The sequence below is a fragment of the Phyllobates terribilis genome, unplaced genomic scaffold, assembly GCF_046119375.1.
Source record: "Phyllobates terribilis strain yellow unplaced genomic scaffold, ASM4611937v1 Scaffold_3__8_contigs__length_932513732, whole genome shotgun sequence".
NCBI lineage: Eukaryota > Metazoa > Chordata > Amphibia > Anura > Dendrobatidae > Phyllobates > Phyllobates terribilis.
In genome coordinates this window covers 885,693,125-885,714,470 of record NW_027362763.1, presented here as the reverse complement: position 1 = coordinate 885,714,470, position 21,346 = coordinate 885,693,125, and the positions used below count along the sequence as shown (strand labels likewise).

The window sequence follows — 21,346 nt, the reverse complement described above, 5'->3', positions numbered from 1 at the left end:
TGGGCGGGCGCCATTTTAGGTGAAAAAGCGACAGACTGTTTAGAAAGGCGCGCAGTACCCGGTAGCAATGGGCAATCTTCTTCCGTTGCTGCGGGCACACAATCCTGCCGACTACGCCAGTTGATGTGATGCTCACAGCCCTCCCTGGGAAATGGAGTACTCAGAGCCGGGTCAGATGTTGGGGAGGCAGTCGTGGCCTGGACCCGTTCCGTGCCCAGGGCCGTCACATTAAAAGTAATAATGGGTTTATCCGGGTTGAGTGGTATTTATCGACTACGCCACCAGTGGTGTCTGGTGATGCCCCACCAGCACTGCTAGCAGTCCTCTGAGGCTGGATGTTGTGGCAGCAGGCGATGGTATAACTCCCCACAGGTGGAGCTGGGCCTCAGGGCAGAGGTGCGGATGGAGGAGGTAGTAGTAGTGAGGAAGTTCTGGTACTGTGCCGTGCGGTGTAATAATAAGAGTCCGGAGGCCTTAGGGATGGTCTTCCACATCTTTACTCACAGTTTTGGTAAGCAGCGGCAAGGCTTCTCCCTGCTCCTCACGGCGCTCTGCGGCCACCAGAGACGAGGGCTCAGCGCACCCAGGATATTCAGGCACTTCGATCAGGACCCTCTGAGTGTTCCTAAACTGTCCCTTTCAACCTCTCCTGTCCGTGTACGTGCAAAGGCTGGGTCTCCCTCTGGACTATGCACAGATATAGGGTAAGGCGGCAATTCCGTTCCGCCCGTCACCCGACGGGATCCACTGTAGCCTACCGGGCTTCTCTGACAGAGACGTGAAGTGGCAAAGTCAGATATTGGGGGCCGGTACCCCTCTTGCAGCAGGAGTCCCTCTGGCCAGGCCAGAATGGAGAGTACAGGTGGCATACGCCGCTACGTCCGTGCTCCCTGGGATCATTTTGCTTGTGGAGCTGTCACTATAGCTCCCGACCTTCTCAAGCAAGGGAACTTGACCGGGATAGAGACACTGTTAACTCATACCCACTCCTCGTCTCAAGGTCAGAGCACGAGGACCGTGCATCTTCAGCACACTGCAGGCTCCTACACAAGGCCGCTGTCAGCTGTGAAGATCACAGTCAAAGAACTAAGAATCAAGAACGGAACCAAGAACCTTGTGCTCAAGATGGCTGGCTATTATATATCAAATTATGTGTGTAAACTAAAACTGTGTTCTACCCTTCACCCACTACATGGTTCCCCTAACTTTTGGTTCCCCTCACTTGTGATCCTGCTGAGGCAGCACTATGGTGCATACTTGCCTCCCATAGGTCAGGAGTGTGTAGTGTTGAATGTAGATTCAGGGTCCTGACCAGTGCACCTTCCTTACCTGGGTGAGGAGACACTACACCTGCTGACAGGCTGCAGTATCCCCCCTTGTGGCGACCAAACCCTCAGGGGCGCCACACATGCTTAAGACAAAACTTAAAGGGGTATTAATATCTCCAACATCCTATCCCAATATGTAGTAGGTGTAATAATAATAATATTAGCAAATACCTACAATTAGAAATGTAGTATAGTATTTTTGATTCGCTATACCACCTACATCATGTGCAGGCAATACAGGACCTTAGGTATGCACGGTTATGACCACTAGCAGCTAGCTAACTAACTGTCACTTTATCAGTGGATGTAACCATGGATACCTAAGGTCCTACAATGCCTGCACATGAGGAAAGAGACATTACGAATCAAAAATACTATACTACATTTCTAATTGTAGGTATTTGCTAATATTAGTATTATTACACTTACTACATATTGGGATAGGATCTTGGAGATGGGAATACCCCTTTAAGGCATAAAGACCCACCAACAAGCAACAACTGTCAGCTGCAGTAAAGGCCTGGCAAAGTATCACCAAGGAAGGAACCCAGTGTTTGGTGAAATCCATGACTTCCCGGATTCTCCACAAAGGATTAAAAATGAACATTTTATTTATGGTAAAATAAATTTGTCCAATTACATTTGAACCCCTGACATGAGGAGGCTTTGTAGAAAAACGGTTGCAATTCCTAAACGTTTCACAGGATATTTTTATTCAACCCCTTTAATTAAACCTGAAAGTCTACACTTTAATTGCATCTCAGTTGTTTCATTTAAAGTAAAAATAGTGGAATGCGGAGGCCAAATCATTAAATTCAGTCACTGTCCAAATATTTCTGGACCTAACTATGTATGGGGGAGGGGTATTTTCGAACGCTTTTTCAAATTATAACTACATTTTATGGATTTACTGACATTTTTTTTTATTTTTATATTACTAATTTTTTTTAGGGGACTTTACAATGCAATCTGCTCAATACTTCTATAATGATTTGGTATTATGTGTAAAACTAACAGGCAACCTTTTAGGCTAACAGGCATATAGCCATAGTACCCTGTTTTTTTTTGTAGAACCCCAACTTGACAAGAAAGCCTATTTGCACCCACCAATCTAAAATGTGTATGTCAAGCGGGTGACAAAAAAAGATTGCATTTTGGCCTTTTGGCTAAGATGAAGTCTAGTATAGTTCGAAAAGGCCGCTTTGGCCTGGGCCGCCCTAGTGTATCAATATATCATGCACACTGGGTACGGTACACTGGGTGGCTTATATAGTCATCTGGTGGAGACCCTGGCCCTCCAGGATCAAGGTCATTAGGTTACGTAAGTTTGAGAGCCTGAGGTGCATAGTGTTCCAGAATTGGTGACCCTGGTTTGCCTTAACTCACTGGGCGTGGAAAACATACTAGAGTTTATGGCACTTTTGCACTGCACTATAAATTTTTATTCTTTTTTTGCGCACATCCTTTTCCAGGCCTTTTGGCTAATATGGGAAATGTTTAAATTCCGGTCAAAGATCTGGCTAGTATTACACTAGAATACCTTCACTAATTATTTAATTGTTTTCACTTTTGTGTCAACCAATCACTGTGTGTCCTTTCACTAACACTTTTCAGGGTGAGGCTCCCTCATGGGTTCCCTCATGATCGGTCTAGGAGGCTCAGGTTCCGATCCCCCTTAAAAAACCCTGACTCTCCTCTCTTGGGAGGGGAGCTGACCTAAATGGCTCTTAGTTTTGCTTGGTTGGGAGCCCAGCAGATGCTAGGAGCAAGATTGGGTCTTCCTTGGCTTTGGCTACAGGTGCTACTAGTCACGACCGTGCTGTGGTCTTCAGGCTCGGAGAGAAAAGAATCGGTTATTGGGAGCCTTTATCCTGTTGGACCACATCTGTATTAACCACATCCTAGTGTACTTTTTAGTGGCAACCTTTAGTCACTTTTTTAGCGCACTTGGGTTTAGAGCACAGTTCTCAGGCTCAAATAAAAAAGTCTGTAGAACGGTCTATAAACTACATGGAAAATGTAACCAGTGACCGATTGAGAGATACTTATTGATAGATATCCAAAATCAGATACATCCAATCATGCAGACAAGGTAAGGAAAACAAGGTATTCTCCAAAGCAATATAGTGAAATACAAAAAAGTGCTAGTTAAACAGTTTTAGTTACTGAGGACAAAAAAATTGAAAAGGAACTAATGTGAACAGTATAAAAATGTACAAGATGTACAAACCAGATCAACTTGTACAGAAAAGGACAAATTTCCACACTGGGTATAGAGGGGTCATGTCTGAATAAGGCTATGTGCCCACGATGCAGAAATGAAGCAGAAAATTTCTGCAGCATTTCTGCATCTCCCTGGCAGAAAAAACGCATGCAGATTGTGCATGCGTTTTTCCTGCAGAATACATGCGGAATACATGCGGATTCACATGCGTATCTGTAGCGCCCCGAGGGTTCGGCCGTTACAGGGGTATTGCACCTCTGCCAGAGGTGTGATATTCCACTCCCGGGTAAAGATGGTGTGTGGACCAAGGCTCAGTAAGCTGCATGCATCACACACACCCCATTTCCGAGGGACAGCTCAACGGTGCTCCCATTAGACAGTAATGCAGGCATGACAGAATCTGTCCCTGGCTGGAGTGGGGAGGGGGGAGGAAAACCCAGTGATGTAGGAGCAGATAGGGGTTGGGTCTCTGGGCATAGGTAGGAGCCCATTGGTTGCAAGTCATCTGGGCTCATACACAGAGAGGGAGGTATATAAGGTGGGCACCATCTTAGATCAGTGTTCAGTCTGAGAGAGGAAGTGACAGAGCAGGGCCTCTGTGGAGCTCTGCTCCGGAGGCGGGCCTAGCCTGTGAAGCCCAGCCAGCACTGAAAGAGAAGAGTTCAGTCAGGAGGAGAAGAGGAGAGGAGTTCAGCCAGAGAGGGCTGACAGGGAGCTGTGGCTCAGTCTGGGCCCAGCTCCACGAGGCAGGCCTGGAGTGAAGGCCAGAAACAAAAGAGAGGCCCAGAGACACGAAGGCAGAAGGAACCCCAAAGGCCCAGGAGATTGCGGGTGATGGGTTGGCAGAACAGGGTGCCGGATCCCAAGTTGGTGGAGGCGACTAATCCTCAGCCAAGGACCGGCTGTCGCGATCATATCTTGGTGCGACCCCTCACTACACCTACTAGAAAGGCATACCACATAGGGTCAGGGAGGTGAGCACGAAGCCTTCCCAAGAGAAGGCCCGCGGGAGCTGGACAGACGTAGTGTCACTGGTGGGGCACGGCCAGAGAAAGGAGTAGAAGGGAGTCCTGTGACACACTCTGGAATTGCCTGGGGGTTGACTGAGCCCCCTGCCTGGTGGACGCAGCACGGCTTGGGCAGTCATTGACCGCGGAATGACTTGGGACATAAAGAACTGAGTAAAGAACTTGAACTGCAACCCCACGTCTCTGTGCTTCATCGCCGCACCAGCACTACTAGTGCTGGGACGCCCGCGCACCATCACTCCCATCATCCAGATTCTCTGCCCTGGGGCAGCACTCTTCCCGTGGGGAGTCACACTACCTCAGCTGCATACACCATCAGCCCCAGCGGTCTGCCTTGCAGCAGCGGTCCGCACTGACCGCAATCCACGGGTGGTGTAGTCGGACAATTAACCTAAAACCCCCACAAAATACCGCCATCGGCCTGACCACCCTGAGCCACGGGACCGGGTCACCGCCACGGATTCTACAACCCCTAGAAGCCCGGTTCCGGGTGCCCCTCGGCGAGTCATATCCACATGCGTTAACGCATGTGTTTCCGCATGCGGACTGACAAGCACTTTCCAGGCGATAGCATCACTTGGAAAGTGCTTTATAACTAGGTCACACTATATAAATCCACGCAAACAGCATGGATTTATACAGTGTGACCGTAAAAATAAAAAAATAAAAGCTATACTTACCTCCGATGCCGCCGCGTGTGCCGTCTCGCTCCTTCCTGGTTGCCGGCATCTCGTGAGACAGCCTGCGGTCACATGACCGCGACGTCATCTCAGGTCCTGGAAGGAGAAGCGCTGCAGGGGCCGCCGGACAGGTGAATATAAACTTTATTTATTATTTTATTCTTTTTTTCACAGGTACAATGGTACCCAGGTCTGGATGAGAGTCTTCTCTCCTCCAGAACTGGGTACCATCCGCACATTGAACCGCATATAATCCGCTTGTACAAATGTACAGACACGGATTCTATGCGTCTCAATGCAAGTCAATGGCGGCGCTTCCGCAAAATTAATGAACATGCTGCGGATTTATGAGCGCTGCAGAAACTCTGCGGAAAAATCCGCAGCATGTGCATTGACATTGCGGAATGCCATTGGGGACCACGGGGTGCAGATTACCATGCGTTTTTGATGCGTTTCCGCTGTGGAAATTCCGCAGCATAAACGCATGAAAAACGCATCGTGTGCACGCAGCCTAAAAATAATAATGAAAGGCTTTGATGGCAATTTACGAATGTAGATTAGTCATTTTGGCCCCAGACGAACCAAACTTTCATGATGGCATTAGTTTTCTCAAAGTCATCTTATGTACACACCTCATATAGAGAGAATAGGTCCTGTATTTAGTGGCAATGTGTATTCTTTCAGTCACTAATGTATATTGAAAAAAATATATAAGCAACTATGAAAGATGGAACCTCTGCGGTTTTGTGATTGTGACCTACCTTTTCTGAAGAATGAGTCACCCAGTTTTCCGTGAGTATTTTCTGATTGTTCTTTCATAGCGTTAAAAGAAGTGTGGCTTGCTACTAGATCAATTTGTTCCTCATTCAATGGAAGCTGACAGAATTCCGATATTTTTTTCAGTGCTGTGGGAAAGTCCTTAATTCAAGGGAAAATAAATGTAAAAAAACTTGTGTTGCTTAAATGAAATGAAAGAGCTGATACATGCTGCCTGATCCACGGGCAGCATGTCTCAGACACTAGCTGTCTGCTATCAGCCATATATGTTTGAATCTGAAACTCTGTGTTAAGAGAAAAACACTTTAAAAACTGTTGGCGACCGATCCTCATTGGAGATTAGTCAGACAGGCGGGTCCCCGGTGGCTTCTGTGTGCCCACTCCCCTGGAGTGACAAGTCTCCACCTATAAACACATGCAGAAAAGACCTAACAGTCATTGGCAGCAGGCTGGGTGAAGCGACCGGGGACCTACCTGTTTCACCAGTTTCAAGTGCGCCTCAGTCTCCAGCACCTTTTGAAGTATGTTTTTCTATGAAATGCCATGTGATTGCAGATTTTTAAATCCTTACAGCGCATATGGCATGCGTTGTCAGGATTCTCTAGTGCCGGCACTGGGAGCGTGAGGTCATGAGACTGCAAGTATGCTATATGCATACTTCAAGCCACATTCCAGCCAGACGTGCGCGGCCTCACTAAATTAACTGGTATTGAGGTCGAGCACATCTAGAAGATAGGTGGCATATCACTTATCTGCCCCCACTCCTGGCGCCAGCATTGGAGGTTCCTGACAGTGCGCCCATGCTATTAAGATTCACAAGTCTGCAGACACATAGAGTGACTGCAGAATTTCATGCCAAAATCTGGACAACCCCCTTAAGTGCCATTGACTGTCAATTTGATATATACTGTATTTTTTGTTTGCATTGTTATAGCCATATTGTTTTGAATGAAAAAAAAAGCCTCTGTAGTTTTTGATGATGTTTTTAGAACCAAAACCAGACAATAAGTCTTTCTACAGGGTGGGCCATTTATATGGATACACCTAAATAAAATGGGAATGGTTGGTGATATCAACTTCCTGTTTGTGGCACATTAGTATATGGGAGGGGGAAAACTTTTCCAGATGGGTGGTGACCATGGTGGCCATTTTGAAGTTGGCCATTTTGGGTCCAACTTTATTTTTTTTCTATGGGAAGAGGGTCATGTGACACATCAAACTTATTGAGAATTTCATAAGAAAAACAATGGTGTGCTTGGTTTTAACGTAACTTTATTCTTTCATGAGGTATTTACAAGTTTATGACCACTTATAAAATGTGTTCAAAGTGCTGCCCATTGTGTTGGATTGTCAATGTAACCCTCTTCTCCCACTCTTGACACACTGATAGGAACACCACAGAAGAAATGCTAGCACAGGCTTCCAGTATCCGTTGTTTCAGATGCTGCACATCTCGTATCTTCACAGCATAGAAAATTGCCTTCAGATGACCCCAAAGATAAAAGTCTAAGGGGGTCAGATCAGGAGACCTTGGTGGTCATTCAACTGGCCCACGAAGACCAATCCACTTTCCAGGAAACTGTTCATGTAGGAATGCTCGGACCTGACACCCATAATGTGGTGGTGCATCATCTTGTTGGAAAAACTCAGGGAACGTGCCATCTTCAGTGCATAAAGAGGGCAACACATCATCATGTAGCAATTTCAGATATCCAGAGGCATTGAGGTTTCCATTGATGAAGAATGGCCCCACTATCTTTGCACCCCATATACCACACCATACCATCATTTTTTGTGTTCCAACAGTCTTGGAGGGATCTATACACTGTGGGTTAGTGTCAGACCAATAGTGGTGGTTTTGTTTGTTAACTTCACCATTCACAAAAAAGTTTGCCTCATCACTGAACATAATGTTCTGAGTAAACTGAGGGTCCTGTTCCAATTTTTGTTTTGCCCATTCTGCAAATTCAGTGCGCCGATCTGGGTCATACTTGTTGAGATGCTGCAGCAGCTGGATTTTGTAAGGGTGCCATTTGTGAGTAGCTAATATCCGCCAAAGGGATGTTCAACTGATGCCACTCTCCAGTGACATGCGGCGAGTGCTACGCTGTGGGCTCTTGCTGAATGAAGCTAGGACAGCCACTGATGTTTCTTCATTAGTGACAGTTTTCTTGCGTCCACATTTTGGCAAATCCAACACTGAACCTGTTTCACGAAATTTGGCAAGCAGTTTTCTAACTGTAGCATGGGAGATGGGTGGTCTCGTAGGGTGTCTTGCATTGAAATCTGCTGCAATGACCCGGATACTGCGTTCACCAGACATCAACACAATTTCTATCCACTCCTCATGTGTTAACCTCTGCGAACTGTCAATACCTGTAAACAAAGAGAAACTTGTAAATAACTCATGAAAGAATAAAGTTACGTTAAAACCAAGCACACCATTGTTTTTCTTCTGAAAGTTTCAATAAGTTTGATGTGTCACATGACCTTCTTCCCATTGAAAAAAATAAAGTTGGATCCAAAATGGCCAACTTCAAAATGGCCACCATGGTGACCACCCATCTGGAAAAGTTTTACCCCTCCCATATACTGTGCCACAAACAGGAAGTTGGAAGAGAAAGGGAGAAAAAGCACGCTATGTGAAGGACCTGATAGGTAGATGTGACGGAAACAGCCAAAAGGCCACTCACCTGTTCGAGTTGTGCACCCCTGCACAACTCCAGTGTTAGTGTGAAAATGGAAGGAGCAGGCACGTCTCACCGCAAGGTACAGGTAGCTTGACACACCATGTGCCGTGTGCTGCAGACCGCCGCTCGTGCTCACCGCTTCCAGGTTACAAAATTGCAGGCCACGTGTCCTCCTACAGATCACGTGACTCAGGATCAGATGTGCATCACCACAGGTCCTGAAAGTTAGGAGAGTGCAGCCCCCAACCGCAGGTCCTGAGTAGTGTTGAGACACCCCCATAGTGTTCGGGTTCGGTTCGGTTCGTTGAACACCGGGATGTTCGAGGAACTGTTCGTCGAACTGTTCGTCGAACACCTTAGAACACCGTCGAACACCGTCGAACACCGTTAAAACCAATGGCAGGCAAACAAAAACACATAGAAAACACCTTCAAAGGTGTCCAAAAGCTGACAAACTGCTCAGAAGACACTCTCTTTAAAAAAGCCGGCCGGCAAATTCAGCAGCGGCATACACTGGTACCCGACAATTTAGACAAGAAGGAATAGAGCATCACACATAGATTAGATAGATAGAAACATGTCAGTCACACATATAAGAAGCACAGTAACAGTGTTGGTTACTGCACTTGTCATTTAGTGTAAAGGATTTATTAAAAAAAATATTAGTGTTTTCATGCACCGTCTCTTTAAAAAAGCCGGCCGGCAATTCAGCAGCGGTACCCGACAATTTAGAACAGAAAGAATAGAGCATCACACATAGATTAGATAGATAGAAACATGTCAGTCACATATATATGAAGTACAGTGACAGTGTTGCTTACTGTACTTGTCATTTAGTGTAAAGGATTTATTTTAAAAAATAATAGTGTTTTCATGCACCGTCTCTTTAAAAAAGCCGGCCGGTAATTCAGCATCTGTACTCGACAATTTAGAACAGAAAGATAGAGCATCACACATAGATTAGATAGATAGAAACATGTCAGTCACATATATATGAAGTACAGTGACAGTGTTGATTACTGTACTTGTCATTTAGTGTTAAAATAAAGGATTTAGTAAAAAAAAATTAGCGTGGGGTTCCCCGTAATTTTAGTCTCTAGCGGAGGTTAAGCAGACGGCTGGGGCAGATGTTTGAAGCCTGGGAAGGGGGTAATACCCACGGAGCTTCCCAGGCTACTAATATCAGCCCCCAGCTGAATACCTAGCCTTTACTAGCTATTAAAATGGGGGACCCCCCAAAAAAATGACGTGGGGTCCCCCCTATTTTAATAGCTAGCAAAGGCTAGGCAGACAGCTGGGGGCTGATATTAATAGCCCAGGAAGGGTGCCATGAATATTGGCCCCCTCCCAGGCTAGAAACACCAGCCGTCAGCCGCCCCAGAAATGGCGCATCCATAGGATGCGCCAATTCTGGCACTTACCCTCGCTCTTCCCACTGCTCTGTAGCGGTGGCAGTGGGGTAATAGGGCTGGGGTTGATGTCAGCTTATAATGCCAGCTGGCATCAAGCCCAGGTTAGTAATGGAGAGGCGCCTATAAGACACCCCCATTACTAACCCCATAGTGAAAGTTAAAAAAAACACAAACACCCAGAATAAAGTCCTTTAATTGAAATAAACACACAATTCTTTATTGTTCTAAATTAAACCATACTTACCGTCACGCCCATTCCAGCTGAAGCCAACGATCTCCTGCAATAAAAATAAAATAATAAACCAACATCATCCTTACCTTTCGATGGTTCCCAGGACAGCTCCAGCTCTGCTACATCGAGATGACAGGCTACATCGAGATGATAGTGTCTCGCTGTGACGGCATCCAGATGAGCCGAGGTCATGTCCAATGAACTCGGCTCACCTCATGCACGTCACTGAGTGTGGGAAAATTCTCCTGCACTCAGCGCTTCAGCGTGGGAGAATTCTCACGCTGAAGCGCTGAGTGCAGGAGAATTTTCCCACGCTGTCAGTGATGTGCATGAGGTGAGCTGAGATCATTGGACATGAACTCACCTCATGCACATCACTGACAGCGTGGGAAAATTCTCACGCTGAAGCGCTGAGTGCAGGAGAATTCTCCCACGCTGTCAGTGACGTGCATGAGGTGAGCTCATGTCCAATGAATTCAGTTCACCTCATGCACGTCACTGACAGCGTGGGAGAATTCTCCTGCACTCAGCGCTTCAGCGTGAGAATTTTCCCACGCTGTCAGTGACGTGCATGAGGTGAGCCGAGTTCATTGGACATGACCTCGGCTCATCTGGATGCCGTCACAGAGAGACACTGAGGAGCGCAAGCATGCCTGCTCTTCTCAGTGTCTGCGGGATGACAGGCTGGATGGCAGCGTTCTGCTGCGGTCCAGCCAGTCATCTCGATGTAGCAGAGCTGAAGCTGTCATGGGAACCATGGAAAGGTAAGGATGATGTTGGTTTATTATTTTTCTTTTATTTCAGGAGATCGTTGGCTTCAGCTGGAATGGGCGTGATGGTAAGTATGGTTTAATTTAGAACAATAAAGAATTGTGTGTTTATTTCAATTAAAGGACTTTATTCTGGGTGTTGTGTTTTTTTTAAATACTTTACTAGAAATTCATGGCGGTCATGTCTAATACCGGCGTGACCCCATGAATTTTGGGCTTAGGGCCAGCTGATAATACCAAGCTGGCCCTAACCCCTTTATTACCCAGTGAGCCACCGCACCAGGGCCCTGCACTCAGCGCTTCAGCGTGGGAGAATTCTCACGCTGAAGCGCTGAGTGCAGGAGAATTTTCCCACGCTGTCAGTGACGTGCATGAGGTGAACTGAGTTCATTGGACATGAGCTCACCTCATGCACGTCACTGACAGCGTGGGAGATTTTTCCTGCACTCAGCGCTTCAGCGTGAGAATTTTCCCACGCTGTCAGTGACGTGCATGAGGTGTGCCGAGTTCATTGGACATGAACTCGGCTCATCTGGATGCCGTCACAGAGAGACACTGAGGAGCGCAAGCATGCCTGTGCTTCTCAGTGTCTGCGGGATGACAGGCTGGATGGCAGCTTTCTGCTGCGGTCCAGCCTGTCATCTCGATGTAGCAGAGCTGAAGCTGTCGTGGGAACCATGGAAAGGTAAGGATTATGTTGCTTTATTATTTTTCTTTTATTGCAGGGGATTGTTGGCTTCAGCTGGAATGGGCGTGATGGTAAGTATGGTTTAATTTAGAACAATAAAGAATTGTGTCTTTATTTCAATTAAAGGACTTTATTCTGGGTGTTTGTGTTTTTTTTAACTTTGACTACGGGGTTAGTAATGGCGGTGTCTTATAGACGCCTCTCCATTACTAACCTGGGCTTGATGTCAGCTGGCATTATAAGCTGACATCAACCCCAGCCCTATTACCCCACTGCCACCGCTACAGGGCAGTGGGAAGAGCGAGGCTAAGTGCCAGAATTGGCGCATCCTATGGATGTGCCATTTCTGGGGCGGCTGACGGCTGGTGTTTCTAGCCTGGGAGGGGGCCAATATTCATGGCACCCTTCCTGGGCTATTAATATCAGCCCCCAGCTGTCTGCCTAGCCTTTGCTAGCTATTAAAATAGGGGGGACCCCACGTCAATTTTTTTGGGGGTCCCCCATTTTAATAGCTAGTAAAGGCTAGGCATTCAGCTGGGGGCTGATATTAGTAGCCTGGGAAGCTCCGTGGGTATTACCCCTTCCCAGGCTTCAAACATCTGCCCCAGCTGCCTGCTTAATCTCCGCTAGAGCCTAAAATTACGGGGAACCCCACGCCAATTTTTTTTTAAATAAATCCTTTATTTTAACACTAAATGACAAGTACAGTAATCAACACTGTCACTGTACTTCATATATATGTGACTGACATGTTTCTATCTATCTAATCTATGTGTGATGCTCTATTCCTTCCATTCTAAATTGTCGGGTACCCTGCTGAATTGCCGGCCGGCTTTTTTAAAGAGACGGTGCATGAAAACACTAATATTTTTTTTAATAAATCCTTTACACTAAATGGCAAGTACAGTAATCAACACTGTCACTGTACTTCTTATATGTGTGACTGACATGTTTCTATCTATCTAATCTATGTGTGATTCTCTATTCCTTCCATTCTAAATTGTCGGGTACCGCTGCTGAATTGCCGGCCGGCTTTTTTAAAGAGACGGTGCATGAAAACACTAATATATTTTTTTAATAAATCCTTTACACTAAATGACAAGTACAGTAAGCAACACTGTCACTGTACTTCTTATATATGTGACTGACATGTTTCTATCTATCTAATCAATTTGTGAAGCTCTATTCTTTCGGTTCTAAATTGTCGGGTACCAGTCTATGCCGCTGCTGAATTGCCGGCTTTTCATGTTTCACTGTGAGCACAGTTCCCATCGATTTGGGCAATCACTCTAATGCCACAACCACCATGACTGTGGCATTACAGTGAGTGGCAGACAATCCCTGCATGATTGGTGCTCTAAATAGCGCCAGACATGCAGGACACGCTTTTGGTGCACGAACAGTTATCGAACATAACCTCGAACAGCCGAATTTTTTGCAAATCGTTCGGGTTCGTCGAACAACTCGAACACCGGCCAAAACAGCTCGAATTTGAGATTGGCGAACAGTTCTAGTCGAACACCGCTCATCTCTAGTCCTGAGTTGAGCAACCAAAGGGGAATTTTATAGTGGGGGAATTTAAAAATGATTAACTAGAAGCTGCTCCTGCCGCTAACCCCCAAAGGTGGATTGAAAGTGGTCCAAATTAAATAAAAAAGTGGTCTATAGGGCGCTAAACGAATGAACACTAGAGGTCAAACATTTTTTTAGGGCTAAAAAATAAATTTAATGAGCCCTTTCCACAACGCGTTTCGATAGTAAACTATCTTCCTCAGGTGTACCACGCGGGAGCCCACGTTGTTTTTTTCTTAATTTTAGGCAATGTCCCCACGATCCGGACATAGCAGCGCTTTGGGTGCAGCATATTTTTGCTGTGTCTAAAACGCTGCATTCTATTGAACGCAGGTAAATCGACATATGTTCACTGAACCATGCGAATTTACCGCATTCAATACATTCTAGTGGTCAAATTTCTGTTGCGGAGACTAGCGACTCCACAAGAGAATTTGACATGCTGCGGTCCTGAAAGACGCGCCAAATATCAGTTTCCGCAGGTGATCCGCAGCCTCAGATGCACGCATAGTGGACATGGGATTTCTAGAGATCCCATCCACTATGCTGTAACATCTGGATGCTGCAGGTTTGACGCTACATAAACACGCAGCGTCAAACCCAAAGAGGCTCCTGACCGTGGCCACGTACCCAAACTCCCCCGCAGCATGTCAATTTCTGTAGCAGACACGCTAGTCTCCGCTGCAGATTTTGACCGATTGAAATGTCATTATATGCGGTGGAGCCACATGTATTGACAACAAAAGTGCGGCTTTAGAACACAGCGTTTTGGATGCAGCGAAAATATGCTGCGTCCAAAGTGCTGCTTGTTGCTGTTCATGAGGATGTAGTGGCTAATGAAACAGCTGTGAGCTGTTATTAATAGCCAGGGAATATGTTTGCCTAATGGCCCCTTCCTAGGCTAAAAATATCAGCTCTCAGCTGCCCCAGAAATGACTTGAATGGAAATGCTAATGAGATTGGGTGCATGGGATTAGCTGACATCTAGCCCTTTTGTTTGGTGATGACAAGGTGTCAATCAGACCCTTTCATTACTAAAAGCTAATTAAAGTAAAGAGTTAAATAAACACACACAGACTAAAACACTTTATTTTAAATACAACAGACACATTCTTTATTCATTTAAATTAACCAATATACTCACCCCAGGTCTGATGGTAATCCAAGGGTTGAAGCAATGTCCCACTTTTTTTTTTCAAATATCTTTATTTAGCTCCAAAAAGCATTCATTGATGTCCAAAAATGCATAAAAAAACGCATTAAAACACGCATCAAAAACACGGCAAAACGTGTTTTTCCTGCCAAGGAATGCAGAAACAATGCAGAAATCTCTGCATTCAAATCCTGAACGTGTGCACATAGCCTTAAAAAGCCAGTCTTCCTCTGTTTTTACTATTTAATTTCAGAATATTTTCGGTACTATTGCTATAATTAGCTGAGCCCCTTAAGGGGTGCTCTCTTTTTACTCAGAAGAGTCCCCCAAATATCACTGAACGTAATGCTAGTGGGACCTTCAGCAATGATTTGTAAGTCAATTTTCCTGCAGCACCTCTCTTAATTGCACAGTGCCTGGTGACAATGTCCATAGAAAAGCCAAGTCCTCAAATTCAGAGAAACTCAGCTTATTGACGGAGAACTTAAAAGAGATTTTTTTTCTGGACTTATCAAATACATTGTGCCAAGGAATGTGCACAAGACGCTCTTTTCAGGCTGATTACACAGTGGAAACTGCCTAAAAAGAACTTGAAAATGCTCGAAAGGATGATAGCATGCATTTCTATATAAAGAAAACTTTATGTTCATATATTCAGGCTTATCAACGTCTTTTGACTGCTTCAGGTTTCTAAAAGAGCCAAGTGGTTAAAAGAACCAAGCCATGTCCATCCTTCTGGCCTTTTCCGCTCAAAGACGCTCTATTCTTTACAATACAGGTCAATGGGAAGGCTCAAAAATTGCATGAGAGACGCCTGGACATATTTTAGCGTGTTTTGCTATAATTTTTAATTAAAAGTATAAGTAGTTTCTTCTTGTAGATAATGGACACAAGATTTAGGGATGTGGAAGTCCAGCTTTATGCAACCTCGTTATTAATGACTGTCAGCCTTCTCTAAGAGTACTTACAGAATAACTGTACATTTTTGATTAGGACTACCAGTCAACTGCTAAACTCAGAATGAGCAGAGATTTAAAAAAATAAAATACAATTTATATTAAATCTTTCCATTAATCTGTTGTGTTCCCCTTGCTCCATATCCTGCAGCTGGCAGATCTGACTGGTTATAGGAATTTTCGCCCGCAGCAGTTCGCCCCCAGCAATTTGCCCCCAGGTACATTTCGCCCCCGCACATTTCGCCCCTATCATTTTGCCCCCAGGAAGATTCGCCCCCGATCTGACTGCATGTGCAATATAACAGGTTCCCTTTCAGGGACAGGAAGTAACACTTACCACTTTCATTTCTTCAAATGTTATTGCCATCATAGTTTTATCAGTTTTATCATTGAAGTGTTTCTCCCAGGCCGCAACATAGTCAAAATACTGCCCATAGCACACTTTAGAAAAAATATAGAAAACCACATTAGTCATTAGATGTAGGATTTGAAGCAAAAAAAAACAAATCAAAATGTCAAATTGAGTCTGCGTTCAAGACTATTTAAAGTCTACATGTTCTTTCACCTCAAATGTGTAGAAAAGCATAGCCTTCTCGTTGTCTGTAACTTGCCATCCACTCTTTTTGAGTGGATAGATCTTCAACAGCATTTTGCCAGCACTATAGGAGCTGCAACATCTTTTCTCTCACGTTTTATCTTGCATTGTTTCTGCAGTTGTTTTCTTGCTCATCCTGAACTGAACGCTCGTCCCTCAATCGTGCTTACATTCAGTTTCACAGACATCAGAGCAAGAGCAGAGGGACCATGAAACGAGCATTATTAATAACAAGGCAGCACTCCAGATTAGATACAAAAGTGTATTGTAATCCACAAAGGTGCAATATAATTCAGTTATACACTAGCCTTTATCAAGCATGAAGGTTAAAATGCAGCTGAAACACTGTTTTCTTTTTCAATTACAATACACTTTTTATTGCATCTGATGTAGAGTGCTGTCTTGTTCTTTATATTGATGTACTTCTCATTGGATGAGTAGTGAGAAAACTTCATCAGATGGTGTCTACCCCCCTCATTAGCTAAGCCAGGCAAGCTGTTCCACTCTTTGGTTCTTAAAATACCTGATATTCTGCAATCTGTCTCAAGCAGGCCATATATCTTAGATGGCTGTCAGCTGATTGTTCAGTCGACAGCCATCTTGGCCATCTCTCCCATGCTCTCAAATGCTCGCTTAGCAGAGGGCTAATATGTTCTCCTTGAGAAAGCAGAGGCTTACTGTATCTGCTGAAGAACAAAGTGAATCACAGTTTGAAATCAGACATGCCCAATTGACATCTCCCCTGACCATCAGTTGGCCCGCACCCCCATACACACTAGAGTGTCAGCCGAACTATCTATAGTCTAATGGGGAACTTCAGTGTCCCTTTTGCTGACGACAGATTACACTTGATTAGAGGCAGTAGACCGCAATCTAGAAATGAGGGAGATACTAATGGCAGACACTTTAAATAGATTTTAACAAAACGGTTTGCAAATTTCCTGTGATCTATTGTCTGTCAACTTGAGCAAATGAGAACAAGTTGTTTGAAAGTTTTGATTGGAAATAAATTGAAAACATTGCTTCTAAAGCAATCCTTAGGTATTAAAGAAAACCTTTCACCTGTTTTAGCTTGCTAAAATGGCCACACCATGGAATAGTGACTGCAGAACTGAGTAAAGCGTAGTTTTTATTTTGTAAATTTTACTCTCTACTGCAGAGCTATTAGCTTGTAAATTTTATAATTGATGTTATAGTTCAACTGAGTGTTACTGGAGATTTGTCTCTGGGGGGTGTATTTCTTCCCTGTAATAGGTTGACTAATCAGAAGAAGACAGTATTATGTAGAGGAGAAAGAAACATGCCCTAATCTCTTCAATGATCCCTGCAGCTTCTGTGTAGAGATACAACAGAGCTGAGTTACCTATCATTACAAGCCTTTCCAGATCTCATCTCTCAGTGCTGTGAGTTGTCTCCCTTCCCCACACTGACTGCTGTGGGAAGAGATCTAGAAGGGTTTGTAATAATGCGTAAGTAAGCTCTGCTCTATTGTAAGGAGAAGCAGAGATATCCCTGAAGAATCCATGCGGGGGGTCACATTATTGGAGAAAAACTGCCATCTGCTGGACAGGTGAGACGAGAAGGAACTAATTTGCACCAGGTGGTTTTCAGGGGGAGCAGCGTTGGGTGGTAGACCCAATCAGATGACCAGCAGCTCAGAGTTCCGGGATATAAAAGGCCTGCGACCCAAATGGCAGAGAGTTTTGGCACCAGGGAAGAAAGTGGAGCAGACATGCTCCTGAGACGCAGCTGAGACCAGAGTGACTGGCCTCAGTGGGAAGTCTGCTCCACCCAGGAGCCGGTCACCGACTGGAAAGGTCTGGATTCCTCACAGGAGAAATCCAGGTTTCACCTACGCTGGTCAGTATCAGGAGCCATGCCCTGCGCTGATCAAGCCAGCCCAGTCCTCTCCGTTCCAAATCGAGGAGACTTCTGCCGACGGTCAAGCCAAGAAGACTGCGACAGGAGAGGCACGACTGCGATTGCGGAGGTACAGAGCCTGTGAGCAGGGCCATCACTTCCAATAATCATCTATATACAAGGGTCGGCTGGGACTAGGAAGGCTAGAGGAGTGAGTAGCATTGGGGGCAGAGGAGCTGTACAAGCTCACCCCAGAAAACATATACCGGACACCGGGTCCGCGTCTTCAGGTTTGTATATCCTCCTGTAGAGACAACCGGAGACCCCTGGACGACTTCAGGTCCCAGGATCACCCAAGAGCTGATACGTACCAGAGTCAGGAGTCACGGAGGCCCCGCAAGCTGGGAGCGTGTACTCCAAGAGAAGGCCCTACCTCAAAGTCAGCCGGTGCAGGACAGAGACAAAGTTAGGCCTAGCTCCAGGCAGGTCAGAAACTTACCACACAAAGGCAAGAAACAGGAGGCCCTATACCCGCTCACTGGGGAGGATCCTGATATGCACCCTTCACCCTACAGTGCTCCGGAATGTGCCTGGATTTCCATCAGTAAAAGGTACTGAAGTGAACTGTGTGTTTGCCTATCCTTCTTCAGACCCGGCTGGGTCCCCTCTGTCCTGCATCCCTACATCCACGCTGCCCTGGAGCCTAGCTCCACCTGTGGGGAGCTATACCACCCAAGCTGCCTTAACACTGGCCTCAGTGGGCTGCCGCAGCGCTGGTGAACCTCACCAGACACCACAGGTGGCGTCACGAACTTTCACTAAAATATCCACCATTTTAAAGAGAGGCCCAGGGTACGGGCCCGGGAGCCGACTACCGCAACATCCCCAAAACTAACAGCAAGGCCCGGGCGTCGAGTCCTCCCCATCCCCTGGGCGCGTCATAGACCTCAACTATGAGAGACAAAATGAGAAAACAAATCCTGAAAATCACATTGTCTGATTTGGAAAGAAATTTTTTTTACATTTTGGTGGAAAATAAGTATTTGGTCAATTACAAAAGTTCATCTCAATGCTTTGTTATATATCCTTTGTTGGCAATGACAGAGGTCAAACGTTTTCTGTAAGTCTTCACAAGGTTAGCACAAACTGTTGCTGGTATGTTGGTCCATTCCTCCATGCAGATCTCCTCTAGAACAGTGATGTTTTGGGGTTGTCGCTGGGCAACACAGACTTTCAACTCCCTCCAAAGGTTTTCTATAGGGTTTAGATCTGGAGACTGGCTAGGCCACTCCAGGACCTTGAAATGCTTCTTACGAAGCCACTCCTTTGTTGCCCTGGCAGTGTGCTTGGGATCATTGTCATGCTGAAAGACCCAGCCACGTTTCATCTTCAATACCCTTGCTGATGGAAGGAGGTTTGCACTCAAAATCTCACGATACATGGCCCCATTCATTTTTTCATGTACACGGATCAGTCATCCTGGTCACTTGGCAGAGAAACAGCCCCAAAGCATGATGTTGCCACCCCCATGCTTCACAGTAGGTATGGTGTTCTTTGGATGCAACTCAGCATTCTTTCTCCTCCAAACACGCCGAGTTGTGTTTCCACCAAACAGTTCTACTTTGGTTTCATCTGACATTCTCCCAATACTCTTCTGGATCATCCAAATGATCTCTATCAAACTTCAGACGGGCCTGGATATGTAATGGCTTAAGCAGGGGGACACATCTGGCACTGTAGGATCTGAGTCCCTGGCAGCGTAGTGTGTTACTGATGGTAGCCTGTGTAACGCTGGTCTCAGCTCTCTGCAGGTCATTCACTAGGTCCCCCCGTGTGGTTCTGGGATTTTTGTTCACCGTTCTTGAGATCATTTTGACCCCACAGGGTGAGATCTTGTGTGGAGCCCCAGATCGAGGGAGATTTGATTGAAGTTTGGAGTGTGACTGTTTGAGGTTGCGGACAGGTGTCTTTTATACTGATAACAAGTTCAAACAGGTGCCAGTACTACAGGTAATGAGTGGAGGACAGAGGAGCCTCTTAAAGATGAAATTTCAGGTCTGTGAGAGCCAGAAATCTTGCTAGTTTATATTTAACCAAATACTTATTTTCCACGAAAATTTGAAAAAAATTTCTTACCAAATCAGACAATGTGATTTTCAGGATTTGTTTTCTCTTTTTGTCTCTCATAGTTGAGGTCTACTTATGATGTCAATTACAGGCCTCTCTTATCTTTTTTAGTGGGAGAATTTGCACAATTGGTGGCTGACTAAATACTTTTTTTCCCCACTCTAAGTACACGCCCCCAGAGACAAATCTATTGTAACACCCAGTTAAACTATAACATAAATTATAACAAACTTTGCAAGCTAATATTCCACAATGGAGAAAAGAAATTACAAAATAAAAAAAGTAATTTTAGTCAACCCTGCAGTCACTATTCCACGATGTGGCCAGTTTAACATGCACAAACTGATGAAGGGTCAACTTAAAGCTCAAATGTGAGAAAATGACATAGGCTCAATAGCTGTATTCAGTCATGGTGATTGATCCCATCATAACTACATGTGACATAAGAGTATATGCAACCACCTCCAGCGACTGACTTCTAATATTTTAAGTTAGTATAGTCTTATTCTGACTAATTAAAGGGAGTCTCTCATCCCCAAACTGCAAATTCAGCTACTTAAATGTTTAAATGGTAGACTTAGCCCCTATAAAAATAATACTAGTAACATACATATTAGTGATGAAGTTACTGAATAATTCACTTTAAATCCATATGAAAATAAGGACACTTTCGTGTGGCAAACACCATTCTGATTTGAATATCTAGCACTGTCCCTGAGCTTTGTTTCTCGCAGCAAATGCTTCCTAAACTGCAATCCCTGCTCCTGCGCTTGAGCAGTGACACTGGAGAAACCCAATGGCACACTCACAGCATCAGTGCAGACAAGTACTAAGAGTGGGAACAATCTCATCTCTGGCTCCTCTCTGAAGCTGATCGCTCACTACACTTCTGGGTATAGTGAGCAGTGGCCACAGACTGGCAGGACCTGGATATCAGAGCAGCACATAATGGCTATGATTTATTGTTTAAATCAGCCTTTTTTGAGTAATGTATTTGTCAAGAATATCCCATTGCTGCCACCAATTTAACATGAGCAGCACTCACTCACAACACATGAGACTGCTGTAAATGGTGACTTTGCTTCCCACTCACCTATCGTAATAGGTCAACAATGAGCTAAGCACACTCCACATATGATCGCTGTAGCATCGGCGTCTCTGCCCCCTGTCAGGCAGAGACGCCGCCCCCCTTACCGCCGCGCTCCTGGCCCGGCGTCTTCCTGCTCCCCTGCTGCTGCCGATGCACGCAGCTTC

At 45.3% G+C, this 21,346-nt stretch overlaps 1 protein-coding gene across 1 annotated transcript in view; it reads right to left on the bottom strand.

Moving 5' to 3' along the window:
• The window catches only part of LOC141257754 (sulfotransferase 6B1-like), a 297,433-nt gene that overhangs the window by 48,803 nt on the left and 227,284 nt on the right, over window positions 1-21,346 (bottom strand). Inside the window, exons 6-7 of the mRNA XM_073672684.1 lie at window positions 15,848-15,951; window positions 6,022-6,178 (exon numbers count right to left, since the gene is read on the bottom strand). Of these exons, the coding sequence (XP_073528785.1) occupies window positions 6,022-6,178; window positions 15,848-15,951 (261 nt within the window). The remainder of the gene's footprint in view (window positions 1-6,021; window positions 6,179-15,847; window positions 15,952-21,346) is intronic.